At 62.0% G+C, this 16,244-nt stretch overlaps 1 protein-coding gene across 3 annotated transcripts in view; it reads right to left on the bottom strand.

Annotated features, from left to right (window-relative positions):
• Nucleotides 1-3,058: 3,058 nt before the first annotated feature.
• TFEB (transcription factor EB) overlaps nucleotides 3,059-16,244 on the bottom strand; it is a 49,603-nt gene continuing 36,417 nt past the window's right edge. For all 3 annotated transcript variants that reach the window (XM_036317021.1, XM_036317022.1, XM_036317023.1), the window contains exons 2-9: nucleotides 11,075-11,300; nucleotides 10,749-11,003; nucleotides 8,242-8,319; nucleotides 6,480-6,600; nucleotides 6,331-6,387; nucleotides 5,846-5,921; nucleotides 5,118-5,265; nucleotides 3,059-4,165 (exon numbers count right to left, since the gene is read on the bottom strand). In XM_036317021.1, coding sequence (XP_036172914.1) covers nucleotides 3,677-4,165; nucleotides 5,118-5,265; nucleotides 5,846-5,921; nucleotides 6,331-6,387; nucleotides 6,480-6,600; nucleotides 8,242-8,319; nucleotides 10,749-11,003; nucleotides 11,075-11,278 — 1,428 coding nt within the window. In that variant the 5' untranslated portion in view covers nucleotides 11,279-11,300 and the 3' untranslated portion in view covers nucleotides 3,059-3,676. The remainder of the gene's footprint in view (nucleotides 4,166-5,117; nucleotides 5,266-5,845; nucleotides 5,922-6,330; nucleotides 6,388-6,479; nucleotides 6,601-8,241; nucleotides 8,320-10,748; nucleotides 11,004-11,074; nucleotides 11,301-16,244) is intronic.

Genomic DNA, 16,244 nt, shown 5'->3' with positions numbered 1-16,244 from the left:
CCCGCGTCTGTCTTAACTCACAGTGGGGCTCAGGTCAAGTCCCTGAAACCTGTGGGCCTGGGTTTCCCCAGGTGTGAAGCAGGAGGCAGAAACCCCTGCCTCCCATCCGCAGGCCTGAGGCTCAGGGACAAGGCGGCAGGAGGGCGGGGCCCGGGGCGCCAGCTGAGGGGGAAGGACACTGCCAGTCACTGCACCCCCCTCGCCCAGACGGAGTCCTGCCAGTCGCCCCCGCTGCCCGACACCCCCAGCTCCCTGGCCACCACCCCCCCCCCCCATCCTGAGCCCCGAGCCGGTTATGCTGGCGGCGGCGCCGCTCCTGGTCTCACAGAAGACGGATCGCTCCCTTAATCACTCTGGAAAAGAACCCCAAGCCGATATAATATTATAATTAATTAATTCACTAAAAAGGTATTAAATTTCTCTCCCCCCTGTGGATATTATCTGAATTCATTGACCTTTAGAAAAATCACCCTCTAATTGTAACCAGGTCCAAAAGCATTTGCAGCCCGTCCCTTCTACATTAATAATATCTTCCCGGACCCTGCTCCGGCTGCTTAAATATTGTATAAATTCCACTGCCCCCCTCAGAGAAGAGAGAGCAAAGGAAAATGAGTCTGGAGGAGCCTGAGAGGGGGATGGGGCCGGACCCTAAGAGGTGGGGTCTGGGGGGCGGAACAGGGGGCGAATTGATGGGGCTCTTTCTAGTCGTTCCAGCTGACGTGCCAGGGGGCTTGGAGGGGCACAGGAGGGGAAGGGGGCATGAGTTGGGAGCAGGAGTATTAAATTTGGGGTTCCCTTTTTGGAGGCTGAGGGGTGAGGGGAGAAGATTCATAGTGTGTATCTGAACCCCATCCGAGTCAATGGCTCCAAGCAGCTCAGGAAGAATCTGATTTAAAGGGACAGTGGGTGCTGGGAACCTGTGAAACTCCCAGGAGGCATTCGGGGCCTGCTCCTCCCCTCCCCCGCCCCAGGCCCCACTACAGGTGGTGGGCAGGCCTTGGGGGGGGGGGGGCGTGGTTGGACGTGGAGGCCGCCTAACGCTGAGGAGGTGGGTCCTAAGGAGCAGAGACAGCCAGTGCTGCCGGCCTGGCCTGAGCAGGGCCACCGGCCATGCCCGCCCTTCAATCTTCTGCTAATTCTCCAGGCCTCAGGGGCCTCCGCAGTGAGGTGAGGGGTCAGACAGGCGCAGGCCTGCTCTCATCCCGCCTACTCACCCACCCGCTTTTTAAAAATAACTCCCCCCTGCGGTGCCCCACAGAAAGGCGATGAAGGACACACCCCTCCTGCCTGCTCAGAGGTGTCAGAGCCACGGGCAGGAAGCTGTTGGCCTGGCTCCTCTCCACGGACCTGACGGCTCCTGCAGACCAGTTCTGGCCTTGAACTTGTGCTTGTGGAAATGGGAGGTGGCACCTCCGCCTGCCTTCACCAGGCTCCAGGGGCTGCAGGGCCCCAGGCAGACTGTCTGGAATGTGCAAAGAAGCCCACACTCCCTCCACCCCACTCCCTGGCCCCCCAAGCTGGTTGACAACTGTTAGCTCCTGACCCTTTGGCGCCCTCTTGTGGGTGGAGCCTCACCCACACCCTCAGTCCTGCCCAATGGGCCACCAGACCCTGCTTCTCCCCCCACCCAACCCGGGCCCCCCAGCCCAGGGGCCCTGAAGCCAGCAGGCAGGTGGATGGTGCGGATATGGTGGCCTTGAGGAGCTGTGTGAGGGAGCTGAAGGGATCCTCAAAACCCTCAGGATGAAGGAGAACAAATGGGGTTCTCTTCAATCAGTCACCTGAAGGACCAGTGGCCTTCAGCGTTCCCAGACCCCCCACCCCCTCGGTGCCCAAACAGCCGCACCTGAACCCACCAGGCATCTCTCAGCTGGGACCCAGGGCTTGTCCCAGGAAGGACTGGGGGTGCTCCCAGCGCCTGGGCAGGTCCCCGGCAGTGGGGTGGGGCCTGGAACTGGAAGGAGGTGCCAGTTCCCCAGGCTGGCTCTAACTCCACAAGGTCATCCACTGCTCCCTCTGACCTTGAGATGAATCCTGCAGCCCAGTGCCATCAGCGCCGGCCCCCTCCCCCGCCCTCCCCGCACGCGTTAATCGCTCAGCGTGGATTTGGTCTCCTGCTCTGCACAGAGGACGCTGCCCTCCATTTCATCCTGGGATTTTCTTACTTTTTTAATTAGGCCCCTTCATTCTCTCCGGGGCCCATGAGGGGAAATCCATTTTGATCTCTACGTGAAGACACAGGGCAGTGGAGGGAGAACTAGGCAAAGCCCCCAAAGACCCTCGCTCCCTCCCGACACCTGGGGTTCAAGCTGCCACTCCACCCCTTGCAGCGCCAAACCCACTTCCCCATCCTGGGCGAGGTCATACCCCCAGGCCCTGGGAGCAGAGGCCCTGGGAGCTACTTGGGGTAGGACTGACGCCAGAAGGAAGAACTATCTGGCCAGAGCCAGTAGAAGCCTGTCCTTGGCTCCACCCAGTGTCCTGAGTGCCTGACTCCTTCCAAACCAGTTCACGTAGGTCCTGGTTCCCCAAACCCAGAGGACACCGCCCTCCTCACTAGGGAGCCGGTGCTGCTAGAGACACTGTCAGCGAGCAGAGGGGCTGGCCCGCCTGCTTCTCCAGCCAGGCCGAGCCCGTCAGGGAGGGGAAGAATCCGAGAGGCCGCCACCACGAGTGGGGGTGGGGACCAGGAGACACGCGCCCCCTACCCCAGTCAGGGGGGGCCTGGGCCAAGGGTGTCCAAACAGCTGCTAAGAACAGTGGACTCAACCTAGTCCCCCACGTCCCCCTGCCAAGCGGCTCTGGTGAGGCTGGCGTGGCTGCAGCGCCATCTCGTGGCCGCGAGGAGGGACTCCCGTCAGCACCAGGCCGGAGGAAGGCGAGCTTTCCCTGGGCAGGGCTGGGGAGCTGGGGGACCAAGGGGCAGGCTTGTTCCCTCCTCTCTGTATCCCCCTGCCCTCACCGCCCCCCCCCCCGGGTGCCCAGAAAGGAGCCCCCTGGGTTGAATCCTCCCGTTCTCCTCAGGCCCTGACCCACTCCAATGAAACAGGACAAGCGGTTACAAAGCACAGTGTTTACTAAAGGCACAAAGTGGGGAGACTGGAGGGGAGCTGCTCTTCCAGCAGAGACCCCACACTAGCCTGAACCCGGCACCCTCTGCCGGCCATCCCCGCCCTCACACCGCCTGGCGGAGAGCTGTTAGCACCAAAGGGGGGCTGGGGGCACCCCACCTGTGTGAGGGGGGCGGCCAGGCTGGAGGATGGGCTTGTTGCCATCTGAGTCCCAGAAAAGCAGGCTGGGGCTCCCCCTGGACCAGTCACTGCTTCAGAGAAGGAACTTGCTGAACCCCCTGCTCCAATGAGTCCTTCACTGGTGGGGTGGGAGCTCAGGCTCAGAAGACAGGACCCTCCAGGGCCTCCTCTCACCTCCAGCACACCCCCTGGGGCCAGGTTCACGACCTCCTCCTGCCCAGCCCATCAGAGGGCTGCCCCCGGGAGTACTGAGCCGGTGGGGGCTTCTCCCGACCCCACAGGCTGCCAAGCGGGCACTAAGTCCAAACAAGGGGCCGAAGGGAGGAGTGAGGCAGGGCAGGTGGCTACTTCACACACAAGTGCAGCCTGAAGGGGGGAGGGAGGCGGCCCTGCCCTCACAGCCCCCAGGCCTGCCCGTCCCAGGGTCACAGCACATCGCCCTCTTCCATGCTGAAGCTGCTCCTGCGGCTGCTGGCCTTGGAGGCCTCGGGGGACATGGTGGAGAAGAGGGGGTCGGAGGTCAGCGGCAGCAGGGAGTTGTCCAGGAGCATGAGGTCCAGGTCCTTCTTGGACAGGTTGGGGAACAGGGAGCCGGGCTCTTGCCCCATCGGTTCAGGGTAGCCGGGGGGCCCTTCGTCGCCCCCACCCCCGAAGCTCAGGCTGTGGCTTAAGTCCAGATGGTGGAATGGGGACGGTGGCTGGGGTGGCTGGGCCTGCGGGGGCAGCGGGGCCTGGGGCGGCAGAGCTGGCAGTGACTCCGGGTCGGGGAGCTCGGCCCCCAACAGCAGGGCCTCTCCCGGGCCCTCCTCGCTAGGCAGCTCCTGCTTTACCACCTGCTGGGCCAGCTCGGCCATGTTCATGCCGGACGGGGAGGTGGTGGGGAGGCCGTGCACTCGAGCCTGCATCTCCAGCTCCTGTGTTGTGGGCAGACAGAGGGCTAAGGGCACACACCCATGGACACCAGCTGCCCCAACCCCTGCCCCAGCCCTTGCCCTTCTCCCGTGGCCTCCAAGACCACATGGTGTCTCAACACAGGGCAGCTCTAGTCTAGAGTCTAGACCTGGGCTTTTTCAAACTCTAAGTCACAACTCATTAGTGGGTTCTGAAACCACTTAGTGAGTCTTGACCAGCTCTCCCTCTATTTCCCTTAATTGAAATAGACTTGCCTAGACTAGACTAGAAATTACCAGAATGCATTGCATCTATTAAGGAGAGGGCTCTTTGATGACACTTTGATCTTTCACTTTGAGTGTGGCTATGTGCGCTGTATTGTCATGCAAATTAGTTATCTACTGTGAGAAATAGAAAAAAATATAGAAACAGTAAAGTTTAAAAGCTTCAGTCCGATCGCCCTTTATATAGATGACCAGCCTCAGGTCCAAAGAGGACAGAGGCCCTCTAGCCAGGCCTAGACTAGACCCCCTGGCTCCAGGTGACTCCCAAGCCTTGCTTCCTTCGTTGGTCTCTATGGCGATCCTTAGCACTAACACCAAATGGTTTCAACTCTCTGCCTTCCACACATGGTAGGTTTGCTCTTTCCTGCCCCCTTGAGGTTAGGTGTGGACATGCACTTGTATTCATCAATTAACTGTAAACAGAAGTGTGACAAGTGCCACCTGAAGAGTAACTATGGCTTAAAGAGCCAGCTCTAGATGTACCTGTCCATGGACCTGGGTCCCAGAATGAAGGTCTCACAGAACAGAACCTCCAGCTGATATTTGCTGCTTAAAGTTGCTGGGAATGTTTGTTACCAAACCATAACATCCTGACTAATACATCTTCAGTAAACACTGCCCCTGAGGTCAAGAACCAGGCCGGGGGTCAGGAGTCAGAGCTTCCCAAGAGGTCCAAGTGCAGGGGCCAGACCTGGATTCGCAGCCAGAGCTGCTTATTGGTCATCTCTAGGCGCCGAGAGTGGTTCTCAAGCTCCCGGGACTTCTGCAGGTCCTTCTGCATCCTCCGGATGTAATCAACAGAGGCCTTGAGGATGGTGCCCTTGTTCCAGCGCACGTCCCTGCAGGGCAGAACCAGAGGTGTGTGCTCAGGGCGGCCAAGGATTTGCCATGCACTCCGCGGGTGGAACGGAAACCCTGCTTTGGTTTCAGAAGCCGATGCCACCTGTCCCAGCTTTGCCCAGGAACCCCAGACCCAGCCCACCCCTACCTGTGGCTGAGGCTGATCTCCCTACAAAGGAGCGGGCTCCCAGGGACTTCATTGCCACACCCACCTCCCTAATCCCATAGAACCCAGCGATTCAGAACAGCCTCCTTCCCCAGGCCTTCCATTTCTGCCACCCAAACCCATGCCCATCCTTGACCCTCGTGCTCCTACCCCAAGCCCCCTCCACACCAATCCAATGTCCGCAACAAACTTTCCCCTATGGTTCCTCCTCCAGGAAGCCCTCCTGGCCCAGCCTCACTCCAGAACATCTGCTCATCTGCCTGGAGTTTCCCAGGAAGGAGGGACCTTTTCCCAAATAGCTGATAAGCTCTTAGAAGGCAGCAATCAAGGGATTCTCTTCCCTCCCTTTCCCCTGGCAACCAGCATGGGGCTGTTTGTCCCAGCCCCTGCCCTTCCCCCAGAAACCCGCTCACAGGTCGTTGGCCTTGGGGATCAGCATTCCCAACTCCTTGATGCGGTCGTTAATGTTGAACCTCCGTCTCCTTTCAACTAAAGGTAACACATGCAGGAGGGAGCCATTAGAGGCATGAACCCCACCTGGGGAGAAGGGCCCAGCCCGAGGAAGGGTGCCTTAGCTTCTGGGAAGTAATGGGCGTCCCAGGGAAAGGGATCTCTACAGGATGGGGGGATGGGCGCAGCCAGGCACCATCAAGGGGCTCTGTGAGTGGGGCTGCCAGCAGCAGGACCCCCCACTGCCCAGGAGTCCCCAGGTTCCACACCCAAAAGAAAACAATCTGTAAACTCATTCACTCGGAGGTGCTGGGATTTCAGGAATATCTCTCCCCGGGAGCCCTTCTCCCGCCCCTTCCAGAGCCAGGCAGTTTCAGTTGGCCCAGTCCCACCAAAGGCCTTCGGGCGGAGAGGGCAGCAGGGGAGGGGGCTGGTGGGGAGGACTCACTTAGGTTGTGATTGTCCTTCTTCTGCCGCTCCTTGGCCAGGGCCCGGCTCTCAGCATCTGGAGGCCAGGAGAGAAGCAGGGAGGAGCTGGGAGCGAGGGAGAGGAGGGAGAGGTGGGAGCCAGGACACAGGGAGGCAGGGAGGAGGTACCTGTAAGCTCACGCTTCTGGGTCAGGTCAGCTGGGCAGGAGCTGCTGGTGACACCCACCAGGGAGGCTGTGACCTGAGGGTCACCACTGTACACATTCAGGTGGCTGCTGGACAGCGGCAGCTGTGGGGTGAGGTGGAGAGGGGGGCCCAGTGAGCAGCCCCCTCTCCATGAGGGGTCCTCACTAGGGCCCATCGCTCCAGGCCAGTTTCAGCTCTAAGGGGCCTGCTGCCGGCACCAGCGGGGTCGGAATTCACTCGGGGCCTCCAGCCGGCAATTCCACCTGGGAGTCTGCAGAGTCCAGGGCTGACCAAGCCATAGGCCCCACGAGTTCAGCCTCCACGCGGAGCCTCGAGGAGGCAGTGAGCAGCCAGGTACAAGTCTGGGAGAGGCTCTGCCCCCCCAGGCTTTAGGAGGTCCTGGGCGGGGCACCTAATCTACTCTGAAGTTTCTGGAAGGCATCCAGAGGGCGTGGAACTGGAGTCCTGAGCGGAACTGAGAGGAGGGTCCTATAGGGGCGGGTGGGGGCTGCCTGCAGGAGTGCAGTGACCCAGGGCCAGGCTGGAGGTGAAGCTGGATCCCGGCGTGCTGGGCTCAACTTGCAAAGACCTGGGATCTGGGGATGGGCAGCCAGTGGGGGTGTAAGCAAGTGCCTGGCAGGAGCAGACCTGGGCTCTGGAAAGACCCCCAGCTCCTGCCACAGAAACATACAGAGCACATCACAGGCCCAGAGCCCTCACGGGCACAGGCACCCACAGGGCAGAGACCGCTAAAGGGATGGGCACGGGCCCTCTCTCCCTCCCTAGACTTCGCGCCCCTGCTGGCAGTCGGTTTCCGGCCCAGCTGGCCCTGGGCAGCTCCTGCTGAGCTACTGGGCAACGTCTTGTTGGCTGGGGATTGAGGAGGGACTCCTTGCATCTCCACTGTGAGATGGGGGGTGGGGGGGCGCGGAGTTCCCACAGTGGCAGGGGCCGGGGACCAGGGCGGCAGGCTCAGGCCCGAGGGGCAGCAGTGAACAGCAGAGGTTCAGAACCCCCAGGAAGGGGCGGGGACGCCTGCACCTTCACCCGCTCGGTGCAAACACGCGTCACCTTTGTGCGCAGCTAGCCCCCCGCTTCTTGCTGTGTCTGATCTTCCCACCATCCTGTGAGGAGAAGGCATCTTCCCTATTTTGCAGCTGAAAGCAAGGACTCAAAGAGTGAAGAGACTTCCCAAGGTCACAGCCAAAGCCAGAAGCCAGGCCTCTTGATTCCAAGCCTGGCTCCGTCCCACCTGCCGCCTCCCTCTGCCCAGGAGGCCCGGGGAGCGTGCTCGCTGCCAGAGGCTCTGGAGGAAGGGGACAGAGCCGCCCATGTCACTCGCCCCATGGAGTGAGGCCCGGCCCTGTGCCCGCTGGGCCCTGGGCTTGGAGAGGAGGGGACCCCCGGGACCCAAAGGAGCTCACCAGCTCTGGGCCTCCTTGTGGCCACTGCTGCCCCCAGGAGGCTCCCTGCCGCCCTCTGCGGAGGGCCAGCCCCGTGCCTCCTGCCCCACCCACCAGGGGGCCTCCCCGACGGCCCAGGCGCTGGTCCATGCGAAGCCCCATCGTGTGCGGGTGGACGCACGCCCCTCGGGACGCTAGTGCTCCCGGGCCGGCCCTCGTTACATGATGTGACGGAGGCGACCCGGCTCTGGTTCTCTCCAGGCTCAGCCAGGCGGGAACGCAGCCCCTCCCTCGGCACCGCCTCTCCCTCGGGCACCGCCACCCTCGCTGGCCGGCAGTACCGTGTTGGGCATCTGAGACTCAGGATTGATGAAGCCCAGGACGTCGTCCAGACACATAATGTTGTCGATGACGTCAAACTGAAAGAGAAAAGCCTGCTGGGGCGGGCCCACCTGGAGGCCAGGGCAGGGGCCCCGTGGAGCCCACCCTGCTCCACCTCCTGATGGGGGGGCGGGGAGCCCATGAGCTTCCAGGTCCCACAGCCCCAGGGCCCAGCCAGGCCTCCTCCCAAGGAGCCAAACTGCTCAGGGAGATTGGCTGTGCAGGTTTCCTGTGATCTCCCAGCAGGCTGGGCGCCCTGAGGACAGGGCCGTGTCCCCTCAGACTGGGCTCCCTGAGGACAGGGCCGTGTCCCCCCCAGACTGGGGCTCCCTGAGGACAGGGCCGTGTCCCCTCAGACTGGGCTCCCTGAGGACAGGGCCGTGTCCCCTCAGACTGGGGCTCCCTGAGGACAGGGCCGTGTCCCCTCAGACTGGGGCTCCCTGAGGACAGGGCCGTGTCCCCTCAGACTGGGGCTCCCTGAGGACAGGGCCGTGTCCCCTCAGACTGGGCGCCCTGAGGGCAGGGCCGTGTCCCCCTCAGACTGGGGCTCCCTGAGGACAGGGCTGTGTCCCCTCAGACTGGGGCTCCCTGAGGACAGGCCGTGTCCCCCTCAGACTGGGGCTCCCTGAGGACAGGGCCGTGTCCCCTCAGACTGGGGCTCCCTGAGGACAGGGCCGTGTCCCCTCAGACTGGGGCTCCCTGAGGACAGGGCCGTGTCCCCTCAGACTGGGCGCCCTGAGGACAGGGCCGTGTCCCCTCAGACTGGGCTCCCTGAGGACAGGGCCGTGTCCCCCTCAGACTGGGGCTCCCTGAGGACAGGGCCGTGTCCCCTCAGACTGGGCGCCCTGAGGACAGGGCCGTGTCCCCTCAGACTGGGCTCCCTGAGGACAGGGCCGTGTCCCCCTCAGACTGGGGCTCCCTGAGGACAGGGCCGTATCCCCCTCAGACTGGGGCTCCCTGAGGACAGGGCCGTGTCCCCCTCAGACTGGGGCTCCCTGAGGACAGGGCCGTGTCCCCTCAGACCGGGGCTCCCTGAGGACAGGGCCGTGTCCCCTCAGACTGGGGCTCCCTGAGGACAGGGCCGTGTCCCCTCAGACTGGGCTCCCTGAGGACAGGACTGTGTCCCCCTCAGACTGGGGCTCCCTGAGGACAGGGCCGTGTCCCCTCCGACTGGGGCTCCCTGAGGACAAGGCCGTGTCCCCTCAGACTGGGGCTCCCTGAGGACAGGGCCGTGTCCCCTCAGACTGGGCTCCCTGAGGACAGGGCTGTGTCCCCTCAGACTGGGGCTCCCTGAGGACAGGGCCGTGTCCCCCTCAGACTGGGGCTCCCTGAGGACAGGGCCGTGTCCCCCTCAGACTGGAGCTCCCTGAGGACAGGACTGTGTCCCCCTCAGACTGGGGCTCCCTGAGGACAGGGTTGTGTCCCCACTCAGACTGGGGCTCCCTGAGGACAGGGCCGTGTCCCCCTCAGACTGGGGCTCCCTGAGGACAGGGCCGTGTCCCCCTCAGACTGGGGCTCCCTGAGGACAGGGCCGTGTCCCCCTCAGACTGGGGCTCCCTGAGGACAGGGCCGTGTCCCCTCAGACTGGGGCTCCCTGAGGACAGGGCCGTGTCCCCCTCAGACTGGAGCTCCCTGAGGACAGGACTGTGTCCCCCTCAGACTGGGGCTCCCTGAGGACAGGGTTGTGTCCCCACTCAGACTGGGCTCCCTGAGGACAGGGCCGTGTCCCCCTCAGACTGGGGCTCCCTGAGGACAGGGCTGTGTCCCCCTCACACTAGGGCTCCCTGAGGACAGGGCCGTGTCCCCTCAGACTGGGGCTCCCTGAGGACAAGGCCGTGTCCCCTCAGACTGGGGCTCCCTGAGGACAGGGCTGTGTCCCCTCAGACTGGGGCTCCCTGAGGACAGGGCCGTGTCCCCCTCAGACTGGGGCTCCCTGAGGACAGGGCTGTGTCCCCTCAGACTGGGGCTCCCTGAGGACAGGGCCGTGTCCCCCTCAGACTGGGGCTCCCTGAGGACAGGGCTGTGTCCCCCTCAGACTGGGGCTCCCTGAGGACAGGGCCGTGTCCCCCTCAGACTGGGGCTCCCTGAGGACAGGGCTGTGTCCCCCTCAGACTGGGGCTCCCTGAGGACAGGGCCGTGTCCCCTCAGACTGGGGCTCCCTGAGGACAGGGCTGTGTCCCCCTCAGACCGGGGCTCCCTGAGGACAGGGCCGTGTCCCCTCAGACCGGGGCTCCCTGAGGACAAGGCCGTGTTTCCTCAGACCGGGGTTCCCTGAGGACAGGGCCGTGTCCTCTCAGACTGGGCTCCCTGAGGACAGGGCCATGTCCCCTCAGACTGGGGCTCCCTGAGGACAGGGCCGTGTCCCCCTCAGACTGGGGCTCCCTGAGGACAGGGCCGTGTCCCCCTCAGACTGGGGCTCCCTGAGGACAATACCTTGGTGGCAGCTACGGGCCAGCTCCTCACTCACCTCCCTCTCAGGGTTGGAGCCGATGTGCAGCATGGCCATGGGGCTGTTGGGCGCACTGTTGCCCGCTGAGGAGGACACCACGTGGCCAGCCCGCACCCCCGGGGAGGCGGCTGGCAGGGGCTTCGGGGAGCCCTGGGCGGGGCTCATGTGGGCATTAAACTTGTTCCCGTAGGTCTCGGACAGGTACTCCCGCACCTTCTGGTCCCGGGACTGCTGCAGGTGGTAGGAGGTGGGGTTCTCCAGGTAGGACTGCACCTGGCGGGGGAGAAGGCGGCTCGAGTGTGTCCTGGGACGGACCGGAGGGGACAGGCCGGAATGAGCCCTACCTTCAGCACCTCCCCGGGCACAGGGGGTGGAGACTGGAAGTGGACGGGGGTGCTGATGGCCGGGGTGGGCGGCCCCCCCAGCTGCTGCTGCTGCTGCTGCTGCATGTAGTGCATGACGGCCTGCTGCTGCATGCGCTCCCGCTGCTCCTCCTGCTGCGCCTGCTCCCGCATGAGCTGCATGCGCAGCCCGATGCGCGACGCCATGGCGGCCGCTGGCGCTGGCTTCCTGCGGACAGGGGACAGGGGACAGGTCGGTGAGGCGCGTGTCCGCTTCCGAGCACTGGGGCTTCGGGGAGGGGCCCAGACAAGAGGGATTGCACCCGTTGTGCAGGAGACACCGAGGCCCAGAGCAGGGAAGGGATCTGCCCAGGGTCACAGCGGAGCCTGGAATGCGAGTGTCCTGGTCCTGGGGCAGGAGCGGATTCCTTCTGCTGCGCGCGCTGCAGGTGTCAGCCCCCAGCGCTGGCGTCAACCTCCCTCCGCTCGCTCACACGTGGGTCCCGTCAGCTCTGACCTCAGGTGCGTCCTCGTTTGCCCTCCACCTCGCTGCCACGTTATCTGGCTGCCTGGGGAGCCTCTTCCTTTTCTTGCCTCACTAGATTCTACTCAGAACTCAGCAATCAGAGGGATCCCGTTCAAACCTGTCAGATCCTGCCCCTCCCTCTGCTCAGAACTCACCATGGCTCCCACTTCACTCAGTAAAAGCCCAAGTCCTCACCAGAGGACCCTCTGAGCCCGTGCCTCCTGCTCTCCCCTCTCCACCGGCTTTAGCCACCCCTGACCCTCACAGACACCACCAGGTGCCTCCCACCTCAGGGCCTTTGCACTGGCTCTTCCCTCTGCCTGGACGCCCTTCCACCAGATGCCGGGTGGCTCCGGCCGTCATCCTCAGTCCCTTCATCTTCAGGAGATAAATATCACCTTACAGAGACTTTCCATGACCTCCTCCTCTAAAATTGCAAAATCCCCACCTCTTTTATGTTTTTCCATATCACCTATCGCCATCTTAAATATCATGCATTTTTGCTTAGTTCTTCCATTACCTGTCTATCTCTTACCAGGAATGCAAGCTGCCCTGAGGGCAGGCATTTTGTCTGTCTTGTTCCCTGTTGGTCCTTTGGCTTGGAGCCCAGGGCCTGTGACGGGGGACACTATCGCTCTATCGTGTGCTGCGTGCGGGGAGCATTGGCTATTTATAAACCAGCACTGGCCACGCAGCAGCGAGCCGACAGCAGCCCCTGAGCTCCTGGAGGCCACAGCCCAGCAGGAGAAAGGCCAGTCCGGAGGCCATGACAGCCTTGGGCAGGGAGGGCCGCTCGAGGCACCAGTCCTGCTGGGTTCCCAGTGGGCTGCTCACCGCCCAGCCCCGCACGGCAGCCTGAGCTCTGATGGGATCAGTAGGACGGGGGCTAAGGCCTCCAGGCTAGTCCGGGAGGAGGGAGGCAGGACAGAATGAGTCCTGCAGCAGGGCCCACTCTGTCCCTGGCCCACTAAGTGGCCCTGGTTACATCCCTGTCCTCTCTGAACCTCCACCTCCCTGTGCACAGCATCGCCATCTTAAATATTAGAGAGGGTTGGCCTGGGTGATGTCTAAGGTCCTCCCAAGCTGGGATGGGCTGAGACTCCCTGAAAGGTGCAGGGCCCCTGCAGGTGCCCAGACTTAACACAGGTCCCGGCAGGGGCTGGCGGGTCCCATCCCAGGATAGTGCAAGAGGCGGCACGACTTCGTGGTTGAGCACCCAGCTCTGCCGCTTCTTGGCTGTGTGACCTTAGGCAAGTCACTTAACCTCTCTGAGCCTCAGTTTCCTCATCTGTAGACAGTTTCTACTTTGGAAGGTTGGTGAGAGTGTTAAATCACAATAATGCGCTTGAGCAGTGCATGGCACTTGGAGGCTGAGTGGGTAATGGATGGGCAGCTGGCAGGGTCAGCTGCCGTGCAGACCGGAGGCCAGAGCTGCACCGAGGCCTCTGCGGGCAGCAAAGGAAAGCGCACAGCTGACAGATTCCCTCAAATGCCAGGTGCCAGACACAAGCATGAACGGGAGGTACTGGCCAAGATTCCATGAAAGTCACCGGGCCCTGTGTAACAGCAATCACATCTGTCCGAGCATGCACTGTGGGCTGGTGCTGTGCAGAGCACTCTGCCTCCAACCGCCCCACAAGGGAGTTTTTGGTTTCCTTCTCCTGTTACAGACAAGGAAACTGAGGCACGGGGAGGTCAAGGGTCTTGCAGTGAGGACAGTGGCTGGGATCCAATCCCAGGCCGTGGGGAGGAGCTTGTCCCAGGTTGCACGTCTGGTTGGTGCAGGGCCAGGAATGGAGTCCAAGCCAGCTGACCCCCACCCAGTCCCCGTCCACTACCGCAGCTACTTCCCCACCAAGTGGAGCAGCACCATCGCCTCGAGGTCTGAGCACTCCGCGGCCCTCCCTCACCACCGCCCTCCCTTCACCGCCCTCCTAGGCCAGGAAGTAGTCAAGGGGCCGCCTCAGCCGCAGGGGCCTCTGCCCAGCTCTCAACCGGACAGTCCCAAGGAGAGAGGGGCAGACCCCCCCCTTCTGCCCCTTCTCTGTCCTGTAGCAGGGACACAGCTGCAGCCTCCACCCCTTGCCTGTGCCCTTACGGAGGGGGGGCCTGTCTTTGACCCACTGGCCACCTCACACAGCAGTCCCACGGCTCTGACCCCAGCCCAGCCCGGCCTCCCCCCCCTCCCTGCAGCTGCCCCACACTCACAGCAGCGCTGGGAGCTCCTCTGCCTCAGGGACAATCTCACTTCAGTTGGCCTCCGGGGAGGGGACGGGGCCTGGCAGTGCCAGCCGGTGCGGGGAGACGGGGGCTGGGGGGAGAAGGAGCCCCTTGTTTCTCTGACAAAGGGCTGGGCTGGAGCTGGCTCTGCCCGAGGAGACCCGGCGGGCCCTGCAGCCGTGCTGGCTGCCCAGCCTCGGTTTGCTTGTGTGTCAAGTGGACGCAGGACTCCCGGCGCCACCACCCTCCAGGACAAGATCTGAGAGATTGTGAACCATGCGGGCCTGAGCACCGAAGGCTGTGGGAGGCCCAGCCTGTGCCCCGTCCTCGACCGGGTGGCTCAGTGGCCCACTGTCAAAGCTGTCACCCCTCACAGAGCTGCTCTTCCCACGAAGTCCCAGTCTCCTCCCTGGGCCCCTGGGCTGGGTGTCGGGTTGAGGGAGGGGCTTGAGGGGATCCGAGGGTGGATGAGGTAGTCCAGGGGAGACCCTGGGCCTGCAAACCTGACCCCCCGAGGACACCTGCTCACTCTCAAATCTGAGGGGCCATTCGCAGCCTCCCCAGTGCCTGGTCTTGGCAGGAAGAACTGAGAGGAGGGACACAGGGGAGCCAAAATGTCCTGGGTGTGGTGAGCACACGATACAATATACACATGATGTATTACAGAACTTACCCCTGAAACCTACATAATGTTACTAACCAACGTCACCCCAACACAGTAAATACAAAGCAAAATGCTCCCGGACCCCTCCCAGCATCGGGCCTCCAGACTCCCCAGGCCTGGGAAGGGTCCGCCGCGCATGTCCCCAGCAACCAGGAGCCTGGAGTGCCCACCGCTTCCTGTCCCAACCCCACGTAACCCTCCTCCTGAGGGGAGCAGGGGTCTGACGCCCCAGGGAGTTCCTGCTCCTGCCCAGTTGCATGGAAAACACAGCAGGGACTAAAGTTTCAGCCGAGAGAATGAGAGTCACCCCCATCCGCGCCCTCGGAACCCACAGGCCACTTCCCGCCAGGTTTACCCAGAATCTCCCACCGACCCTCCCTCTGCCCTGAGCTGACTCTGGGCTCTGGCTTAGTGATGACCAGCACGAGCTGCAGTCCAACAGGATCAGCCGGAGCCCGCGCTGCCCAGACTGGCTGGGTGACGCTGGGAAAGCCACTTAGCCGCTCTGGGCCTTGGCTTCCTCCTTGGTGAGATGGAGCCCAGCTCCCCATGGATCGTTGGGAGGATTCAAGGAGACTGAGGGTGCAGCACTGTCAGCCGAGACTTCGGGCCCTGCTGCGCGTTCCCTGGGGCTGCGGAGGAGCCGGGGTTCTCTGGGACAGGCCTTCAGGAACCCAGTTTCCACTGCAGTTTCCACTGGTGCCGGAGTCCAACCCCAGCAGGCCCAGGGGTACCCAAAGGTGTGGATGGAGTCGGCGAAGAAGGAATGACACGGAGACAGTATTCAGTTGATCAGCAGCCTAGCCAGGATCTCCAGCCAGGATCTCCAGCCAAGTTCTGGTCTGGATCTCCAGAGAGGTTCTGCTTAGGATCTCCAGCTAGGTTCTGTGTCCATGTTCTCTTGCTAGGTTCTCCAGGTTCTCCAGCCAGGCTCTGTAGCCATGTTCCCTCGCTAGGTTCTCCAGCCAGGTTCTGTCCAGGTTCTCCAGCCAGGTTCAGTAGCCAAGTTCCCTCGCTAGGTTCTCCAGCCAGGTTCTGTCCAGGTTCTCCAGCCAGGTTCAGATACCAGGTTCTAGTCAGGTTCTCTTGCCAATTTCTGTAGTCAGGTTCAGTCCAGGATCTTTTGCCATGTTCTCTCCAGCGAAGTTCTTCTGTCTCTAGAGAACGTTCTGTGTAGGTTCTGTGCCTAGGTTCCGTCTCTCCTGGTTCCGTATTCTAAGTTCTGTGTCTTGCTGTCTTAGATAGCGTTCAGTTGATCAGCAGCCTAGCCAGGATCTCCAGCCAGGATCTCCAGCCAAGTTCTGGTCTGGATCTCCAGAGAGGTTCTGCTTAGGATCTCCAGCCAGGTTCTGTGTCCATGTTCTCTTGCTAGGTTCTCCAGGTTCTCCAACCAGGTTCTGTAGCCATGTTCCCTCCCTAGGTTCTCCAGCCAGGTTCAGTCACCAGGTTCTAGTCAGGTTCTCTTGCCAATTTCTGTAGTCAGGTTCAGTCCAGGATCTTTTGCCATGTTCTGTCTCTAGCGAAGTTCTTCTGTCTCTGGTTCTGTGTAGGTTCTGTCTTCTTGGTTCTGTCTTCTAAGTTCTGTATTCTAAGCTCTGTATTCTAAGTTCTGTGTTCTAAGTTCTGTGTCTTGCTGTCTTGTTACATCTGTATTTATACCAGTTGATTCAATCCTATCAATCTCTATTACAAAGGTTAGGGCGTTTCTTATCTCCGTTCCAGGGAGTAAAGATTATGTAGCTTAAGCATGATTGTTCGTAGTT

This window comes from Myotis myotis, unplaced genomic scaffold (assembly GCF_014108235.1).
Source record: "Myotis myotis isolate mMyoMyo1 unplaced genomic scaffold, mMyoMyo1.p scaffold_m19_p_7, whole genome shotgun sequence".
Taxonomy (NCBI): domain Eukaryota; kingdom Metazoa; phylum Chordata; class Mammalia; order Chiroptera; family Vespertilionidae; genus Myotis; species Myotis myotis.
The sequence above is the reverse complement of the archived record's forward strand: the minus strand, read 5'-3'. Positions and strand labels throughout refer to the sequence as shown.